At 34.3% G+C, this 17,719-nt stretch overlaps 2 protein-coding genes, 1 long non-coding RNA gene and 1 other non-coding gene across 13 annotated transcripts; all 4 read left to right on the top strand.

Moving 5' to 3' along the window:
* Positions 1-14: 14 nt before the first annotated feature.
* Positions 15-4,290, top strand: LOC111013590 (uncharacterized). 9 transcript variants are annotated; one of them, XR_015792174.1, is made up of 6 exons: positions 15-509; positions 622-815; positions 1,108-1,246; positions 1,536-1,881; positions 2,097-2,174; positions 3,457-4,290. It is a non-coding gene; the product is annotated as an uncharacterized LOC111013590 (long non-coding RNA). The 9 variants fall into 9 exon arrangements; XR_015792168.1 differs by having other exon boundaries at positions 622-822; XR_002601720.2 differs by having other exon boundaries at positions 622-1,246; positions 1,536-1,659; positions 1,794-1,881.
* Positions 4,291-8,476: 4,186 nt separating this feature from the next.
* CDC25 (Rhodanese/Cell cycle control phosphatase superfamily protein) lies at positions 8,477-11,579 on the top strand. The gene is made up of 3 exons (XM_022288261.2): positions 8,477-8,663; positions 8,757-8,895; positions 11,144-11,579. The coding sequence occupies exons 1-3, from the start codon at positions 8,581-8,583 to the stop codon at positions 11,309-11,311; spliced, it is 390 nt and encodes a 129-aa protein (XP_022143953.1). The 5' UTR covers positions 8,477-8,580; the 3' UTR covers positions 11,312-11,579.
* A 616-nt stretch (positions 11,580-12,195) lies between these two features.
* On the top strand, positions 12,196-12,269 carry TRNAI-AAU (transfer RNA isoleucine (anticodon AAU)). Its single transcript has one exon. It is a non-coding gene; the product is annotated as a tRNA-Ile (tRNA).
* Positions 12,270-12,512: 243 nt separating this feature from the next.
* On the top strand, positions 12,513-16,614 carry LOC111013768 (ACT domain-containing protein ACR10). 2 transcript variants are annotated; one of them, XM_022288295.2, is made up of 7 exons: positions 12,513-12,847; positions 12,962-13,142; positions 13,806-14,024; positions 14,242-14,347; positions 14,941-15,283; positions 15,498-15,782; positions 16,274-16,614. In XM_022288295.2, the coding sequence occupies exons 2-7, from the start codon at positions 12,989-12,991 to the stop codon at positions 16,409-16,411; spliced, it is 1,245 nt and encodes a 414-aa protein (XP_022143987.1). In that variant the 5' UTR covers positions 12,513-12,847; positions 12,962-12,988; the 3' UTR covers positions 16,412-16,614. The 2 variants fall into 2 exon arrangements, with proteins under 2 accessions (XP_022143987.1, XP_022143988.1); XM_022288296.2 differs by lacking the exon at positions 12,513-12,847 and having other exon boundaries at positions 12,864-13,142.
* Positions 16,615-17,719: the final 1,105 nt, after the last annotated feature.

Here is a 17,719-nt window from a genome sequence, read left to right as displayed (position 1 = left end):
CTCTCACTCCATACTCGAGGCTCCGCGAGGAAGAAATCGGACGATTGCTTTTCTTCTCCGCTTCTCCTTTCGTCTATTCCATGGCGCGATTCCGACGAAGCCATCAGTCCATTTGGGAAATCACAACAGCCCTAGGGTTAGGGTTAGGGTTAGGTTTTACGAGTTCTTCATCATGGCGCGACAGTGATCTTTGCTAACATTTGGATTATTGTTAACATGAGATCTCTAGCGTTGCATGCCATTTGAAACCGCTGCAAAATTCGTTCGTATTTGGTCTGGAGTGCTTTCGCTTAGTGCGAGGAACTGGAGAGAAAATTAAAAAATTGTGTTGCGAGATATTTAAGGCGACGGTTCTCCAACTGGCTCCAGAATCGGGTCAATAAGAACAAAAAACTGGAACGGAATCAAGAGCTGGCTTAATGGACGGCAAGGTCTGCACCGGCTTCAACACTAAATTCGGCCGTGATTCCGTCCAGCAATTCTGCAACGAACACTCGTCTTCCACTCAGGTGCTGTACAATCAGTTTTTACTTTATGAATTTTGTTAAAAGAAACAGAGCAAAACCAATTTCGAAAATTTTGTTCCAACTGATAGCCTTTCTGTTATCTAATGATCTGCAGTATGGTTGCTGCAAGCCGGCAGATGAGGGCCAATTCATGATAACAACCACGAAACTTGCTTCAATTGCCAGTCGTGCAAAGGGGTAACGAGGATTTCCAACTTCAGTGGATCCTGGGGATATGAAGTTTTCTGGTTCATATACATACGAGACAGAGGAGGGACTCAACATTTTGCCAATGCAGAAACATTCTGGGTTAGATGTATTGTTTTTATCATTCCCGACTTAAATATGAGTATTGATATACCAAGAAACCAGTTCCGTTCTGTTCCTTTGAAATTGCTCAGACTTTTGAAGTTGTTTTCTGCTTGCTGATTGTACTTGTACTTGTACCATTTCACGAACAGTAAAATTGAAATGTTTCACATTAAATGTTCGTTGATTTCTACTCGTTCAATGTATAGAATTAGTATGAATCATAAGTCTTTTGTCTGTCTTCTTTTTCTCATCCAGATTTTCATGTTTAATGCCTCAATAATTATCTTAGGGTCATTTAATTGGAGTTTTTTGCTGGTATGTCTTCTGAAGATCTACTCCATCTCCACGAACTAGTATGATTGGATAAAAAGCATTTGCTGCTACATACCCACGTGAATTTTCAAGCTGAGGCCAGTAGACTTGTGAAGGTAAATATTTTGAATATTTAAATTTGTTATCATATCTGAATTTATATATATATTTTATTTCTTTTGCAATTTATCGTTTATCAAATGACAAACGTTACTTTAATTTTCTTTTTAAAAATAAATAAATAAAATCCCCAAAAGAAGTATTCTTTTGACCATTTTTACAATTATTCCAAATCAAAGAAAAGTAGAAGAAAAACCTTGTAAGGAGTTCAGGTTGGCTCATCATTACTTCTTGGATTGAAAGTGTCACGATAGATCTACCCATGATAATTATTACCCATTTTAGGTCTCTGGGCACGGAACTTGTTCTTGTGGAAGATTTATTCCCAGCTCATCTCTCTAGTGCGGAAAAGGATCCCAGATATGTTTTGCTGCAAAAACAGAGTTATTATGACTAGCATGTCTTCATGGTAAGATTTAATTATAATACTTTATGTTTTTTTTCATTATTTGCCTTTGTAGGCTACAAAATGAGTTGCAAAGTGCCAAATTGACGAAGGGAGCAGGATGCTATCTACTAACTCCTCACTAGATGCTGTTGCAGTTACCAAAAAATTTGAGCAAGTGCGGCCATGGAAGCATCATATTCAAAAAAGCTCCATTTTGCCCAAGGAATATTTTCTGTATGCCAGGTTAGGACGTTACATGACTTTATTTACCGTATCAATACAGTGCGTTGATCAATCACATGTTACACCTCCACATAATGTGTTAAATCATTTTAAAGAATGTTGAATTTGTTTGAATGTTTTGATTTGAAAATAGGTTGAATTGGTTTGAATGTTTGATATAAGGCACTATATAGTTTTTAAGATATCATATTTCATTAATTTTATCCCAATCACAGAAGCACTTGAGACATGGCTGCAATCTGTGATGTGGAAGCTTCTTGAGCTGCCTTCATATGGTCACAACAGCCCACAGGGTATGCATAGATCTCACTTTAGAATAAAAGGTTTTTCTACTTGCAACACTATTATAGTGCAATTAGATCACTATGATAATTTCTTTTCTATTTGAAACAAACTCCAAACAAGCAGTTCTTATAAAACCAATAAACTCACGTGAATTTCCTAACTCATCTCCTCCATATTGCTCCCAACTATTTTATGAGCCAAACCTAAACCGTAAATACTATTCCCCAAATCATATCCTCTTTCTTTCTCGACCAATACATCATCATCTAAACTCTTGCCAAATGAGTTACCTTTATGTCCTTTCATGCATCAAAATACCAAATAAAGTTTTTTAGACCATCTCATTTCTCATTTTTATTTTCCACACCTTTCAACAATTCCTACTTTTCCCACTTTTTTCCTCAACTGTAACTATTATTATTTGATACCAACTCCAAAAAAAACTTCTATAACATGAGACCTCATCAATTTTTAGCAACTATATGAAAATTGGTTCAATCTCTATATTCTCCCAATCTCCTCCTTCAAATTACTATAATTCATCATGTCCCTCCATACAATTAAATGATGTTCTTTTTAACGACATAACAATAGCGATTTTCCATCAAGTACATGTCCCATTCCTAATCGCTAATCCAAATTTACCCCACTAAGAATCCTTTGCCAATAGAGATTTAGTATAATAGCCTATAAATTCAAAAACTCTTCTTCCTTAGCCTTTAAGAAAATTCCTACACAACTTCTTTTAAAAAGAAACTTTCGTTATTCTCTTGCAATTAGATCTCATGTCTTCCCCCCATCACATACGCTAACTCAACCATCAAAGAGCCTTTGCTAACTAGAGCTCTCTTTCCCACCTTCAATCTTTCTTTCATCCTTATCACACCCTCCTCTGTCCAAAAATCCAACTCTTAAATCATCGATCACATCATAACAATATTTGTGGTCCGATCTTAAACCATATACATCATTACACAAATCGCACGTTTTATTTAGACCAATATATCATCAACTCTGTCTTTTCTGAACTCACATAATGATTCAACTTTGTACACCCCTGCATCCCAAATAATGCCATTCAGGTGGTCTCATTAATATGCTTCAATTGTCTCCTTCTACAATTCCACCATTTTCATCTTTTGTCCCTTGCATTTCCACTTTTTCTATTTGGAACCCAACTCCAAACAAGCAGTTCTTAAAAAAAAAAAAAAAAATCCTCTCACGATATATAATTTCCTAACTCAACTAATAATATATAATCTCTCCCATATATAATCTGCATATTGGTAGGGCTGAGGTTGAAGCATGGGGAATATCTAATGGGTTGATGATTCTATGGGATGAAGAGAAGACCAATGCAGTAGAAAATTTGGAAGGATGGTATTCCTTGTTTGTGAAATTTCAGCTAGCAGATGGAAAGAAATCGTGGTTATCAAATGCATATGGCCAAAACAACATTTTTTGAGAGTGTTTTTGTTGAATAATGGTTAAATTTGCCTGGATATTGTGGGGAAGTTTGGTGTGGTGATTTTGACGTGAAAAGGTGTAGGGAGAAGTGAAGTGGTTGTGGTAGGACTCGTGCATGGTTTATGTGTCATATTTTTGTCAGCACGAAAAGATTTTTGGGACAAACGATTAGGGATGCAGCAAAAGGTGTGTGATAATCTTTCTAGTTATTGAAACTAAACTCTCAGTATCATCTTATGCATTGAAGTGACTAGTTAGGTCTAATTAAACATTTATTATTGATGTAATTATTTTAGTTATGTAATGCATAACATCAATTAAATTTATATCGTTAAGCCACCTAAAGTAATTTTAGGTTTAAATATTATTCTTATCACTGTACTTTCAGTTTTCGACTTTGGTTTATTTTGGTTTTGTATGAAGTTTTTGTTGTTTTGTAGTTCAACACATTTGGAGCATAGGGGTTCGAACCTCGGGTCCTCAAAGGAATGTCATTATAATTTTTGTTTATGTCTTCATTTGAAGAAACCTCCCGACAGAGTTTGTATATTTTAATGCACTATTTTGGATGAGTTAATTCATTACTTGTTTTTTTTTTCTTTTTTTCCAGAAATGTGTGTTTTTTTTTCCTTTAAAAAATTAGATGATTAGATTTCATGAGGTTCGTGCTTTGTTTGTTTACCATTTTTTTTCCAAAACAAATGGTTTGAATTTTTTGTTTTCTATTTTCTTAATAATTTGAGGTGCTGAATTATCTATTGTTTTTTATATTTAATCTGTGAATTTTTTTACATTTGATTGCTTTTTTTTTCCTGTTTATTTATGATTTGTTACGTCTGGAATGCAATCCATTCTTTGACCACATACATGATATGCGAGAGTACTTATATAGTAAATATTTATCCAATTGAAGGTTTCTTGATTTCCAAAATATGTTATATTTAAAAAACGAGCATAGTTGAGCGGTAATTAGCATATTTTTTCAATTAAAAGGTTGTGAGTTTTTACTAAAAAAAACATGTGATATTTATTTTAAACCTAAAATCAGTACTACAAATTAATTTATTTTTTATGTTTATATTTGTTTAGTTTCAGTATTTCATTCAATAGTAATCCTTAATTAATCTTCGGTGTAGGCACATGATGAATCCTTTGTTTCAAATTTTTGTAGCAATATTTTTTAGAAATATTTAATTGCTGCTTCAAATCATTCTATAAAAATTTATCCTACTTCTTAATTTAATATGTAATCTGCGGTTCTAATATTATAAATTATAAGTAAAGTTATCCTGAACTTGAAAAGCTTTGAATTTATTAATTATTGTAGTATAATATTCATACTTCCAAATGAATTGTACTCAATATAGTATTGGTTTGTATTTACAACGATGGATTATTATTGTCATAATTTCTAAATGATTATAATTCATTTATATAGAAGACAATAACTCTCCCTCAGATCTCACAGCCTCTACATTTGTGGTACGAAGAGAAAAAAAAAGGGTTACAACTCCCATGTTTTAGGACTTTAATTTTAATATTGTGAAAAAAATAATTATTTAAATATATTTATTTCAACATTCTTAAAATATTGTAGTTTTAATTCAAGCAAAGTGAGGATGCGTCTAGAAAAGAGATTTTAATTCTCTGCTTCATTTGATATCACACTTTCGTTGGATTTGGAGAGCCCTGTCTTATTCAATTTCTTACTTTTCTTGGATTTGGATTACTTTGTTGGCTTTTGATTTAATTAATTAATTAGTTAATCAGCTTCAAATTTTAATTGCTTCTATTTGCTGGTGACATTTTGCCCCAATTAAAATTATAATATTGAAATAATTTAAAATAAAAGTTGCATGTTTTAGATCCATTTTCATACAAATTTAAATCTCAGCACCTCATCAACGTGAGTATTGTACAACATGTGAAGGTGGTGATTCGAGCTCACATTTTTTTTGGTCGGAGAGATGCTTCATTTCTAATTTTCCCACTTCTTACCCTAAATCATATCATATATTTTGTAGTAAAATTAATTTATGAGATTAATTATGATTCATAACTTAGAATTTAGATTCCTTGGCGAGTTTGGCACGAAGGATTTAGAGGCAAGTAAGATTTTGGAATACCAAATATTTTGAAACAGAATTCGAGAATGAACATAAGATCTGAACTAAAATTTTAATTTATAATTGAATGGTTCTGTGAATAAAAGTGAATTTAAATAATTTTTTACTTGAAGCAAAGTTAATCATTCCGTGTTTCAAAATATTTGGTTATTTGAAAAAATTTCAGAAGGATTTCGGTGGATTTAAAATAAAAATATAAGAAAAAAACATCCCCAATTATCATATCCTACAGCATTCCAATTCTTAAAGAATCTCATTCGCAAATAATAGTGATAGTAGAAGGCTATTTTGAAAACTGACGGACAATGAAACGAACTTTTTTGTTTTGAAAATCCAACAAAACCAAATAACAAGTTCAAAATAAAAATGATTCAGAATTGTTAAAATCGAATCAATTTCAACTAATTTTTCACATTTTGTTTTATCGAACCGATTCGACTAATATATGTCAAGCCATCTAAAGAACAAGAAAAAGAAAAATCATCAAATTAATTCTGGACATACCGAAGCGGTAATCGAGGTTGGCAATGGCGCCGGCTGTGCTAGCGGAGAGTGAAGCTCCAGATGATGATCATTCTGTCGTTCTAATTTCATCAGACGATCTGCATCGATTTCATTTTCGCTTCCTTTTCCGTTTCAAGACACTCGATTCCATTTCGCTTTTCTCCATCTTCTTCTGTACAGTTCCGTGAAATCTCCGGTACTGCAGGCTTCGACTCTGCGTAATCGGAATCGTCAATCGCCGGAACTTCATCTTCGTCTTCTCTTTCGGATTTTAGGGTCCCTTGACTTGCCAAACGGTCGTAGTACGAAATTTCGACTAATCGCTGCAGTCCGCCGAAAAGAGACTCATCTCCTTCCTCGACAAAACTAAATACTTCATTCTCAAATACTAGCCGCACCACATAGTAGCGATCTCCATGCGGAAAATATAACTCAAAATCACGTTTACCGGTCAAATCTCCTTCGTCGCTCTCCTCACCTTCGTAAGTTTCTTCTTCATCATCGCTCTCGTCCTCTTCCAAAGCCCGATCTTCTTCATCGTCGCTGTAGCGATCGCTTCCTTCGTCTCCGTCTTCTTGCGGCGAATCTTCATCGTCAGATCTCTCTTGTGGACCGAAAGCTAGCTGAACCAGATAATATTGATTATCTTGAGAAAATTTTATTTCAAAAACCAGACCGCCGCTCTCGTCCTCATCGACGATTTCGACTTCGACTTCGTTCCTCTCAAGAACCCGCTCTTCTCCATCAAGAACTTGCTCCTCGGAAGCAGCGTCGTCTGGAGATGGATCTTCAGCCATGAGGTATCCGTACCGCAAACACATTGGCGGTCTGGAATAATTTCTTGTTCTGATGGCGCCGTCGTGAAATTGCTCGCCGACGTCGAGACCGGCCGGCTGTACGGTGACGTAGGGCTCCTCTTGATGCAAGGCACTGTGGAGAGGGTGAACGTCTGCCATGGATGCTCTGTGTCTCTCTTGCTCTGTGCCCTGAGGCCTGAGGCGCTCCGTATATATATAGCAGAGTATTTGCTCATAATGCCAAAAAGTAAAAAAATAAAATAAAATAAAATGAATCATTTTTAAAAATAATAAATTATCGATACAAAGGCCAAAGTAATAAACTTGAGGATCGAGGCCAACGAACCTAAATGAGGTGTTAGTCAAGGGAACTTGATTGTGCGAGGGGACATGAGAAATACAATCTAACCGGATTTGAGTTGGTTTCACGACACCCATTCTTAATCCAAAAAAACTTGTCCTTGAAAAGTGAATTAATAACTTTCTCTTAATCCCATTAAATATTTGACAATTCATTATTTTTTAATTTTTGTATTTCTCTTCTTTAGTTGTCAAATATTTAATGATGTTGAAATTCCTCTTCAACTTTAAGTAACAAAGTTTTTTCGATTTTAATCTATTTAAAAAAAAAAAACGTTCATGCACTCCATGCAACAAATATTTGAGTCATTTTGTAGCATCAAGTCTATCACAACATGGAGTGAAAGCCCGGAGGCAAACTCCCTTATTGGAGAGCTCCTATCCATTTGACTTAAAAGAACTCAAGAGGAAAAATCTACTATTTAAAACGGATAAAAATTAGCGACGTCTATTAAAATGTTTGTCAGACTTTTGATTTCGTCCAATTAAGTTCGTCATAAGTTTTCAATTTTATCTAATTTCACCTTACACTTAAATAAGTTGCAAATTTTACTTTATTCAATTGCCAATTCACCAACTAATATTAGCAACAAAAAATTATAAAACATTAAGACAAAATTCATTGATTTCCATGAAAATCAAACTTTGCAATAAATTTGATTGGTCCATGAAATTGACTATTGAATATAACTATATCAAAATTCACAGAATTTTAGGGAAAATAAAAAATTTAAGTTCTAATGTTTTTTTTTCTCAAATTCGATTTTTTAAAATAAAATGCAACTAAAAGCTTATCCTAAGATAAAAATGGCAATATAGAATAAAAATACCATAGTTTTATCCCAACGAACATAACTAGCGATAATTGCCATATATTTCTTAAAAAGACCAAGCGTAAACAGTTTCAGTTAAAAAAAAAAACTCGGAAGAAATTAAAAATTCAGTTTAGAAACTTATAAACTTTATCAAATTAGGGTAAAAATGGTAATGTATATTATTTGGGGAAAAACGTAAATTTTCCAATGAAAGTATTAAAAAGTCAATTTTCAGCTTGCCATTGCATCAATCAAACCAAATTACAATCCAATTGGCAGAAAATTCATCCAATCTTCGTTCGTCGCGAGAGAGAGAAGAAGAAGAAGAAGGAACTGTAATCCGATATGTCTCGGAACATTTCATACATGACTGGCACTCAGCTTCTCTCCTTCAGACGCCGCCCAAATATCGCCATCATCGACGTTAGGTACAATCTCAGCCTCAATTTCCTTTCCGATTCTTTGCAGGACGCAAGTTTCCTGCATTTCATTGATGTATAATTTGTCTTGCGATCTTACAGGGACGACGAGAGGAGTTATGATGGCCATATTGCCGGATCTCTGCACTACGCTAGTGACACTTTCTCCGATAAGATCTCTAAGCTTGTTCAAGAAGTGAAAGGGAAAGACACGCTTGTATTCCACTGCGCTCTTAGCCAGGTTTTCGCACTCGATCGTATTTGAATTGTCTTCATCTTTGCTCTGTTGACTTTATTAGGGTTTTTTCTTTATCATCTCGTATTTCACCATATTTTGCTGATCAATCTCTTGGGTGGGTTGTTTAAAGTTTTAGTGATTATTGAAGTCACATTAGGATTGATCGGATTTATAAGTACTGCAGTTATCGATCTGTATCCCACCACAAGGAATTAGAGTTTTGTGAATTTGGATATGTTATCTGTTTTTTACACCTAAGGATGTTGATACTCTGTATATGCTCTCCTCATATGTATAAGGTAATAAAAGGATATCGGGCTCAAACCTGTAGGAGCTGTCATTTATCCAGGTTTTATATTATGCTTTATAGTTGTATAGTTTAAAAAATGGAGTTGGAGCTGTGTTAACTGGTGTCTACAGTTTTCTGCCCATCTTCAAACTGAAACTTTGTTTTTATTTGTAAACATGACTAATTAGAATGGTATGTTAACAAGGACCTTCTTGGACAACTTTTATATATTGAGAAATAATTGTATTTGGCGATGATCTTCTGATCAGAAAAATTAATTTTGTTTTATATCTAATTTCTAATAGAGTGGGGTGGTCTAGGAATAGGTAATATGAGGAACAGAAACTTAGTTCTGTTGGAGGAACGGCCATGGAGGTCAATACACAAACCAAACGAATTATGGAGTAAAATAATTGTCAGCATTCTTGGGCGAGTTGTAAAAAAAAGTTCGGTATTTATGGGAGGGAGCTCGAGGGGTGGTTTACAACTGTTGGGGAATGTGGAAGCATAGAAGCCTGTGGTTACCTTCACGAGGTTGAGATGACAGAAATAGGACACTTGTTGCAGCTCTTAAACAGTTTTGACTTAATAGAATGCCTTGGGGGTTGGAACTAGTGGGTAAATTTACAGTGATATCCATTTTGACCAAGCGTATTTATTGGGCCATTGGGAAGGAAGGGGATTGAAAAAAGTTGAATTCTTTTGTTAGACAGTATGCAGGCACCGAACTTCTTGCAAAGCCAGCAAACATTCTCACACACTCCATAAAAGAGAGAGAAAAAAGGTTGGTTCCTGATGAAGCCTAGTTGTAGTTGGTTCCATTCTGTTTTGATGCTCTTTAAGCATGAAAGGTTTAGCATGAAATCGCAGAAGTGTGGCAGTGAGCAAAACTAATGAAGGTTGGAAAAATCCTCCAATTAGTCAATAGACAATGCATACTATAGTTGTAATAGGGCTATTATTTGCTGGCCATAGATCTAAAGGAACGGTAAAGTCCTTCAGATGAGTGCAGTTAAAGCATTTGCATTAACCATGTGGCTGGACAGGAACTCCCGGATATTAAATTATAAAGAAAATGATGGAAGGGATTGTTTATTATCCATCTAATTATCGTTGCTCTTATTGGTGTTCTGGTTCTTTTTATAATCACACTCCTATCGTTTTCTGACTGTTGAGTGTTGATGCTAATATTATTTCATATAGTCAATAAGGTTATGTAGTTTATCCTTTTAAGTCCATCAATAGGTTTCACATCATCATTGAACTTGTGATGGAAACTGTAGGGCCCGATTGGTAACGTTCTCGTTTTTTATTTTTTATTCTAGTTTTATTGAGAAACCAAAGTATTTGGTAACTATTTGTGTTTTTTATTTCTCATTTTTTAAGAAACGTTTCCAAAATAGTATAGAAATTTTAGAAACAACAAAATAAAGTTTCTTGTTTTTTTTTCCTTTCCGTTTCCAATTTTTTTCAAAACATAAATAAAAATATTGTTTTATCATTATTGAGAATCATAAAGAACAAGAAATAGTTACCGAATACAATTATGTCTTTCTCTTTATTAAAAAGAGGAAACAAGAAATAGAAAAAAGAAATGTGAACGTTACAAGTGGACGTGTATTTTCCCATCTAATTCCCTCTCTGTTATTATCCATCCCTCTGTTGCTTTTCCAGACCGTTCTTTGTCATGCAGTGTACTGAGGGCGGAAAACTGTACTTTTGAATGAAGTTTATCTGTATTCAAATTTTTTTAATCTTGCCTTTGTCTTATACTTCACTGAATATCTCCAAATTGATCAATTTTCATCTATAGTTTGTAGATTGGCAGGATGTGCAACTTTCATAGAAAATTAAAAAAAAATTATTTATATATTTTTTCTAAAATCCTTTCTGTTTATGTTCAGCTTCTACTTTTAGAAACAAAGCTTTGAGACAAATCTTATTATCCAAATGCTTTTCTAGGTTCGTGGCCCAACTTGTGCAAGGAAGCTTGCCAACTATCTTGAGGAGATTAAGGAGGATGTTGGAATAAAAAACATCTGTGTTCTTGAACGCGGCTTCAACGGCTGGGAAGCGTCTGGGCGACCTGTTTGTCGTTGCAACAACGTGCCCTGCAAGGAGGAGATGTAGGATTTATAAATCATCAAAGCTCAACATGGTTTCGAAGAACTTAATCAAATGGCCACTGGCGAGCCTTTGCTAACCAAGTATATGGGGATCGACCATCTAATTTCGATAACGATATCGTATGACATTGTTTAAACGAATGCGATTTTCATAAATATGTGGAATGTCATAGCTGTATTGTATGTATCCACTTCTGATCAACTTGGCTATTATGTTGCTGGATGTATAACTTTGGAGTCTGGGGTTAAGAATACATATATGATTGTTGTTATGTTGGTGTCTTTTTTTTTTGCTCCTCAAGATGTATAGTTGCATTTATAAAGGGTGAAGTTGGTGCATGATATGTGATAGTAGAATATGAAATTGGTGTGAAGTATGCAGATAATAATAATATCTCCTCTAACATTTTTTTTGGATTTGTAATTTTTATTCATACAATAAAGTATTAGAGTTGAAACGATTATAAATTAAAATCAATAACTGGGAAATTGAAACCATCATGGGATGGCTCAAGTGATCAATGAAGACCATTGTAAATAGCAAAGGACTTGTAAAATATAGCTCTGAGTTATCATTTGATTATTTTAAAAACATTATAGAAATAAAAAATTCATAACAAATAAATATTTACTCATTTTAAATAAGTTAAAAATTATGAGAATGAATGTTAGGTAAAAATGAGTGATATTTCAGTGATTTTTTTGCGATGCTAAGGAAGTGTTGATTCTCCATGATTACGTAGAAATGTTGACAGGCCAAGGAAAAATTTAATACTCTAATTTCAACCAAAAACACAATTTTATTCTACAATATTAATTGTTAAATAGCATTTCTTTTTATTTAAATTTTGTAAAATTATATATTAATAATCGTATATTTGAGCAATTGGCCTATTAGCTCAGTTGGTTATAGCGTCGTGCTAATAACGCGAAGGTCGCAGGTTCGAAACCTGCATGGGCCATCTTTTCATTTTCAAATCGATTATTTTTTTACGACCGAGGAGGCCAAAACCAAGAGCTTACATTTGGAGGGGAGAGACCGGGGACCTGACTTCGCTTGACTTTTAGAACAAGTCAAGCACGTGAGAAGTGACGCGACGCCTTCAACAGTTGACACGTGGTGATACGCCGGCTCTATGACGAGCCGAGCCGCAAGATTACCCAAAATTCTCATACTTTTTCCAAGAGAAGGATAAAAGTACCTTGCAGATTCTTCCAAAATATGTTGAAACGTCCTCTTTTTTTTTTAATGTCTTTTCTATAAAATTTTCCAATTTTGTTTAGTTCAACAATGTGTGAGAGTTGGAATTGGATCTTTCTAGGCTTTGATGGATGATATATCTGAGCTCAAATTGGCGCTTTTTGCCCTTTTTTGGTGGCTCGTGACTGTGAAATTGTGATTGTGAGATGAGATTCTAGGGAGATTTGGATTCTTCTCCAACAATGGCTGTGGGACTGGGAACCGGAATGGAGGCCGCAACTAGAAAGAAAATGATACATCATCAACAACAACTCCACTGAAAGCGAGTGACAGCCATCTGTACTCTTCTCTCTCTCTATCGTCCTTTTTCTTTTCCTCTCCCTTTTTCTGGGAGTAATAACTGAGACTAAGCAAATAATTTCGCCTGACCTACTTTTCAATCTGAAATCCCAGGCGGAAGAAGAAGAAGCAGAAGCGGAAATGGGTATGCTGCAAGACGACGTGGTTCTGATCAGGCAGTCCGAGAGCGAGGGTGAGCCAAGCGTCATCACTGTAAATTGCCCTGATCAAATTGGTTTGGGATGTGATTTGTGCCGCATAATTCTCTTCTATGGACTCAATATTGTCAGAGGAGGTAACACATTACAAACCCAACTCTTGCTTTTCTTGAGATGCTCGGAAGTAGGAGAGTTTAGGGTTTTTTTGAAGATTCTGAAATCTTCGGATTCTAATTTTTGATGTTTCCAATATACCATTAATCGTACAATGCTGAAGCTTCTTTGTTGTTAGGCAGCTCTTTATGTTGTTTTGTTCACTTACTCTTCCTCCTCCAAGTTTTGCAATACCCCGAAGCTTGTTTTCAAGTTGAAATGAGGAGAATATGGAAATAGAGCTTCTTTTTAAAAAATTTATTTTTAATGTAAAAATTTAAGCTCTCCTAGTTCTCCTCTTTTGATTTTGAAAGGGTTTCTTCTTCAACCCTCGTGCAATTGAGAGTGGGAGAGATGGGGGGAAATTTTAGAGGATACATTTGTTTAGTTTTGTGCAATACAACTTTGTAGGACTATTCTTAGGGTATATGTGAGATATTATTAGGATACCAAGTTAGGGAGTGGGATAGGAGGGGATGAAGGATGCCCCTTATTCTACAATTTATCAATACAATTTCCATTTAAATCCTTTGGTTACTATCAAAAACAATTTTCGCTTTTTCTACAAAGTGATTTGATGCTGTGAGATATCTACTATGATGGGAATTTGAAATTTACTTTGCTTACCTCTTGGTTTTGTTGTACAGATATCTCAACGGATGGGAAATGGTGCTATATAGTATTTTGGGTGACTGGAAATTCAAAGACCAGGTGGGCCTCGTTGAAGAAGAGACTAGTGGAAGCTTGCCCTTCCTGTTATTTGGCTTCAGGGATTGCTTACAACAACTCCGACCTGCAGCCACCAAAGCCTCCTGATGTGTTTCTTTTGAAGTTTTGCTCTTACGATAGAAAGGGACTTCAACATGGTAACCAACTTCCCTCTTTATTATGTAATATATATTTAAACCAATTTAATGTTGTAGGAAGTTTTTCTTATGCTTATATGTGATGAAGTTACAAGCTGGTTGATGATTCCGGGATTAAAAAATTAAGTCCTAGACCATCCCTGCTTAGTAATTTTGCCCCAATATTCCGATCTCTTTCTTGGTAGCTTGAGAATTTTTAGCTAATATTTTGTGGCAGATGTGACGTGGGTTCTCTGTGAGCTCGAGTTTACTATAAAGAAAGTGAAGGTGTCCACCACCCCTGATGGAAAAGTGATGGACCTATTCTTCATTACAGACACCAGGTTGTGCATCCTCAAAAGTTCTATTATGTTTAAAAATTTCACCATCCTTTAGTAGGAATGTTAATTTTCATTAGAATTGCTAAAGCACAGTGTATTATGATCCAAAGACCAAAGGGATTACAAAACGTTAGTGTAAAAAAAGAAATCTTGTTACAAAAAGGTCTTAGAGATAGAGCTACATAAAGAAGTCTTGTACTGAACAATGGCCTTAATCTTCTCCTCGTTTGTAGAAATTTCCTGATAGCACACTCGCATAACATGGTGTATGGATTTAATACAGTAGATTTTATTGACAATATTGAAGCCTTTTTTATGTTAATATTGGGCTGATGATTGACTTTGCTGCTTGCTTTCCATTTATATTCATATATATATATCTTGGCACTCGTTTTGTTTGGGTCGGGAATGTTGGGACATTAGTCCTCATTAATCCGTAGAATGATATCTCCCTCAAATTTTTTTTTTAAATATTGTGTGACACAGACAAATTTTTTTTTCCCTGAATATTTCTTTTATCTATATTTAAACATCCACCCCGCAAGATCTCTGAAGCAAAACTTTTGCTATTATCTGTAATTTTATGTTTGTACCAGGGAACTCTTGCATACCACAAAGAGACAGCGGGACATGTACGACCAACTAAAGCTTGTTTTTGGGGAAGAAATAATAAGTTTTGGAATAGAAATGTTGGGTCCTGAAGTTACCACATGTTTGCAGAGGTCTTCATTCCTTCCTTCAGTATTCACAGAAGACATCTTTGACATGGAGTTTCAGAATCACAACAAACTCTCAAGTGGATCACTCACCTCCAATGGTGTTTCCATTTCTTTGGACAACTCACTGAGCCCTGCTCACACCCTTGTCCAAATTGTTTGCCAATACCAGAAAGGTCTTCTTTATGATATAATGAGGACTCTGAAGGATTACAATATTCAGGTAAACACTACCTTCTGACATAAGATTGTGATTTACATTTGGAATGATTTGGAACTTGTTTAAGATGAAGTTTATATACTATTTTGTGTTTATAGAAAACGGGTCCTTCGATTTGAACCTTGTTTGGATTTTTTTTTTCTTTTTCTTCTTCTAAGTATAGTGTTTAGAGATCAATTATGTAATAGATATATTCATACTTGCCCATAATAATCAGCTCTCGTATGGCCGTTTCACTACAAAACAAGGGAGGAACTGCGAAGTTGATTTGTTCATTGTGCAAGCCGATGGCAAGAAGATTATAGACCCTAGTAAGCAGAATGCATTCTCGAATCGACTGCAGATGGAACTATTTCGTCCCCTTAGTGTAGCTGTTGTGAGCAGGGGCCCTGATACAGAATTGTTGGTTGCTAACCCGGTGGAGCTATCGGGAGAGGGGCGGCCTCTTGTTTTCTTTGATATCACTCTTGCATTGAAGTTGCTGGATTCTGGCATCTTTTTGGTACTTACCCTGCTTCTTGCTCTGGTATATCGATGCATGGATTGCCAACATTTAGTTCTTCCATATATAATGATACTTGCGAACATGTTAGTCGTTCTTACCTTATGCATGAAAACATGGGAAGTTACCTTTAAGGAACTCTTTATTTGTCAATATGGGATATAATAGGCTTAGAGGGAATTAGTAGTCCTTGGGATCCGGAAAAAAAGAAAAAAAAAATTTTGAGGGGATGAGTGTAACCTGCCTAGGAATTAGGATGCCCTAATGTTGAGTTGTCTTGACAACATATGTAGTAGGGTCAAGCAATTGTTCGATGAGATGGAGAAAAAATGAAAAACCAAATAATTGAGAAAAAATGAAAAACCAAATATTATTTGGCTGTTGTTTTGAAGTTTTGGTTGTATACGATATAGAAGATGGGCTTGGAAATGAACAAGATACTCAACTACTCCAAGTTAAAATGGTAAACATTGATTTGATTGTGTTCTCAGGCTGAGATCGGACGATATGTGATTCAAGATCGAGAATGGGAAGTTTACCGAGTCTTGCTCGACGAAGGCGAGAACTCCTCTGTCCCAAGGAACAAGATCGAGGAACGAGTTTGGAAGGCATTGATGGGTTGGGAATAAAAAACTGCAAAGCTGGTGTGTATATATATATATGTCTGTAAGGTACATATTCAGATAAACTTATGTTTCCACAAGTTATTTTTGTACAGAGAGAAGTTTTCAAGAGAGGTGCCTATGAAGGATGTAACAGATATTAGCAAAGTTCTAACAACATTGTAATAATGTATTTTATATAATTATATAAATATTGTGTATGACATTAACTTATAAGGTAAAGTGTGATTTATTTAATTAAGAGTAATTTCAAAATTTATATGCTTGAGGACCTTAAGGTACATGGCTTTTGAAAACTCCAGAAATGCTTAGAACAAAATTTAAACAATAAAAGCTACTTCTGTACATCATTCCAAACTAATTCCAAGTATTTTCGTCCAATATTTATACATTTTGTTTTTTATATAATGGGCTGTGTTAAATGCGTCTTGAATATTACTTTTCCATTTTGAGAATGATTTTTCGACACTTGTTAATGTATCGTAAATAAGTTTGTAGGTGAATTTTGGAATCATAAAATGATTTTATAATTTGAATTATTTGGTGCACACCTTTAAAAAGTTTTGTTAATTCTTTTTTTTTACTAAAATTTTATTGTATCTATTCAATGTTCGTTGCGAATGGAATATTTATTATATAATATAATCAATAAAATCAATATAGCTAAATATACCAGATGATCTTAGTCAATTATATATTTAGCCTTAATTGTTTAAAATTTTAAAATTTATCGCTAATTTGTTAGAAAGTGTTTTTTTTTAGAAGAAATATGTTAAAAGGTGTTAATTCAGTTATTCCAGAAGGGAAAAAATTTGGTGGAAACTTGTTGGCAAAAAGTTGATAAATTATGAAAATTTTATTTTATTAACGTCCTATAACTAAAATTCGATCAATTAATAAAATCCATTTTTTTTATAAATAGTATGTCCATGTAAGATGCGTCTAAATATATTAATAAAATAATTATTTAAATTATGTAATGATATATTAGTTTAATAAATTTGTTTAGACCGGTCTAAAAAAACAAAATTTGTTAGGTAAAGATTTAATGGAGAACTTTGAATATGTTAAAAGTAAAATTGATAAATTTAAAAAAATAAGGATGAAATTGAGAAAAATCTTGAATAGGAACCATGGGTATTTATATACACACACTTATCTTTATGTTTATATTTTTTAAGTACATTAATATTTGTGTTGTCAAAGTATAACCTATCTTCTATGCCATTTCACACTTTTTCTTTTTCTAATTTTGGTAGGTTGTCTCTCCGACATATGCGAAAACTAAACAAAAGTATCACGAAAACTTGAACC

The sequence above is a fragment of the Momordica charantia genome, assembly GCF_013281855.1.
Source record: "Momordica charantia cultivar OHB3-1 chromosome 1 unlocalized genomic scaffold, Mcharantia_2.0 BLBB01000001.1, whole genome shotgun sequence".
NCBI classification, from domain to species: Eukaryota; Viridiplantae; Streptophyta; class Magnoliopsida; order Cucurbitales; family Cucurbitaceae; genus Momordica; species Momordica charantia.
This window is presented reverse-complemented; position numbering and strand designations above follow the sequence as displayed.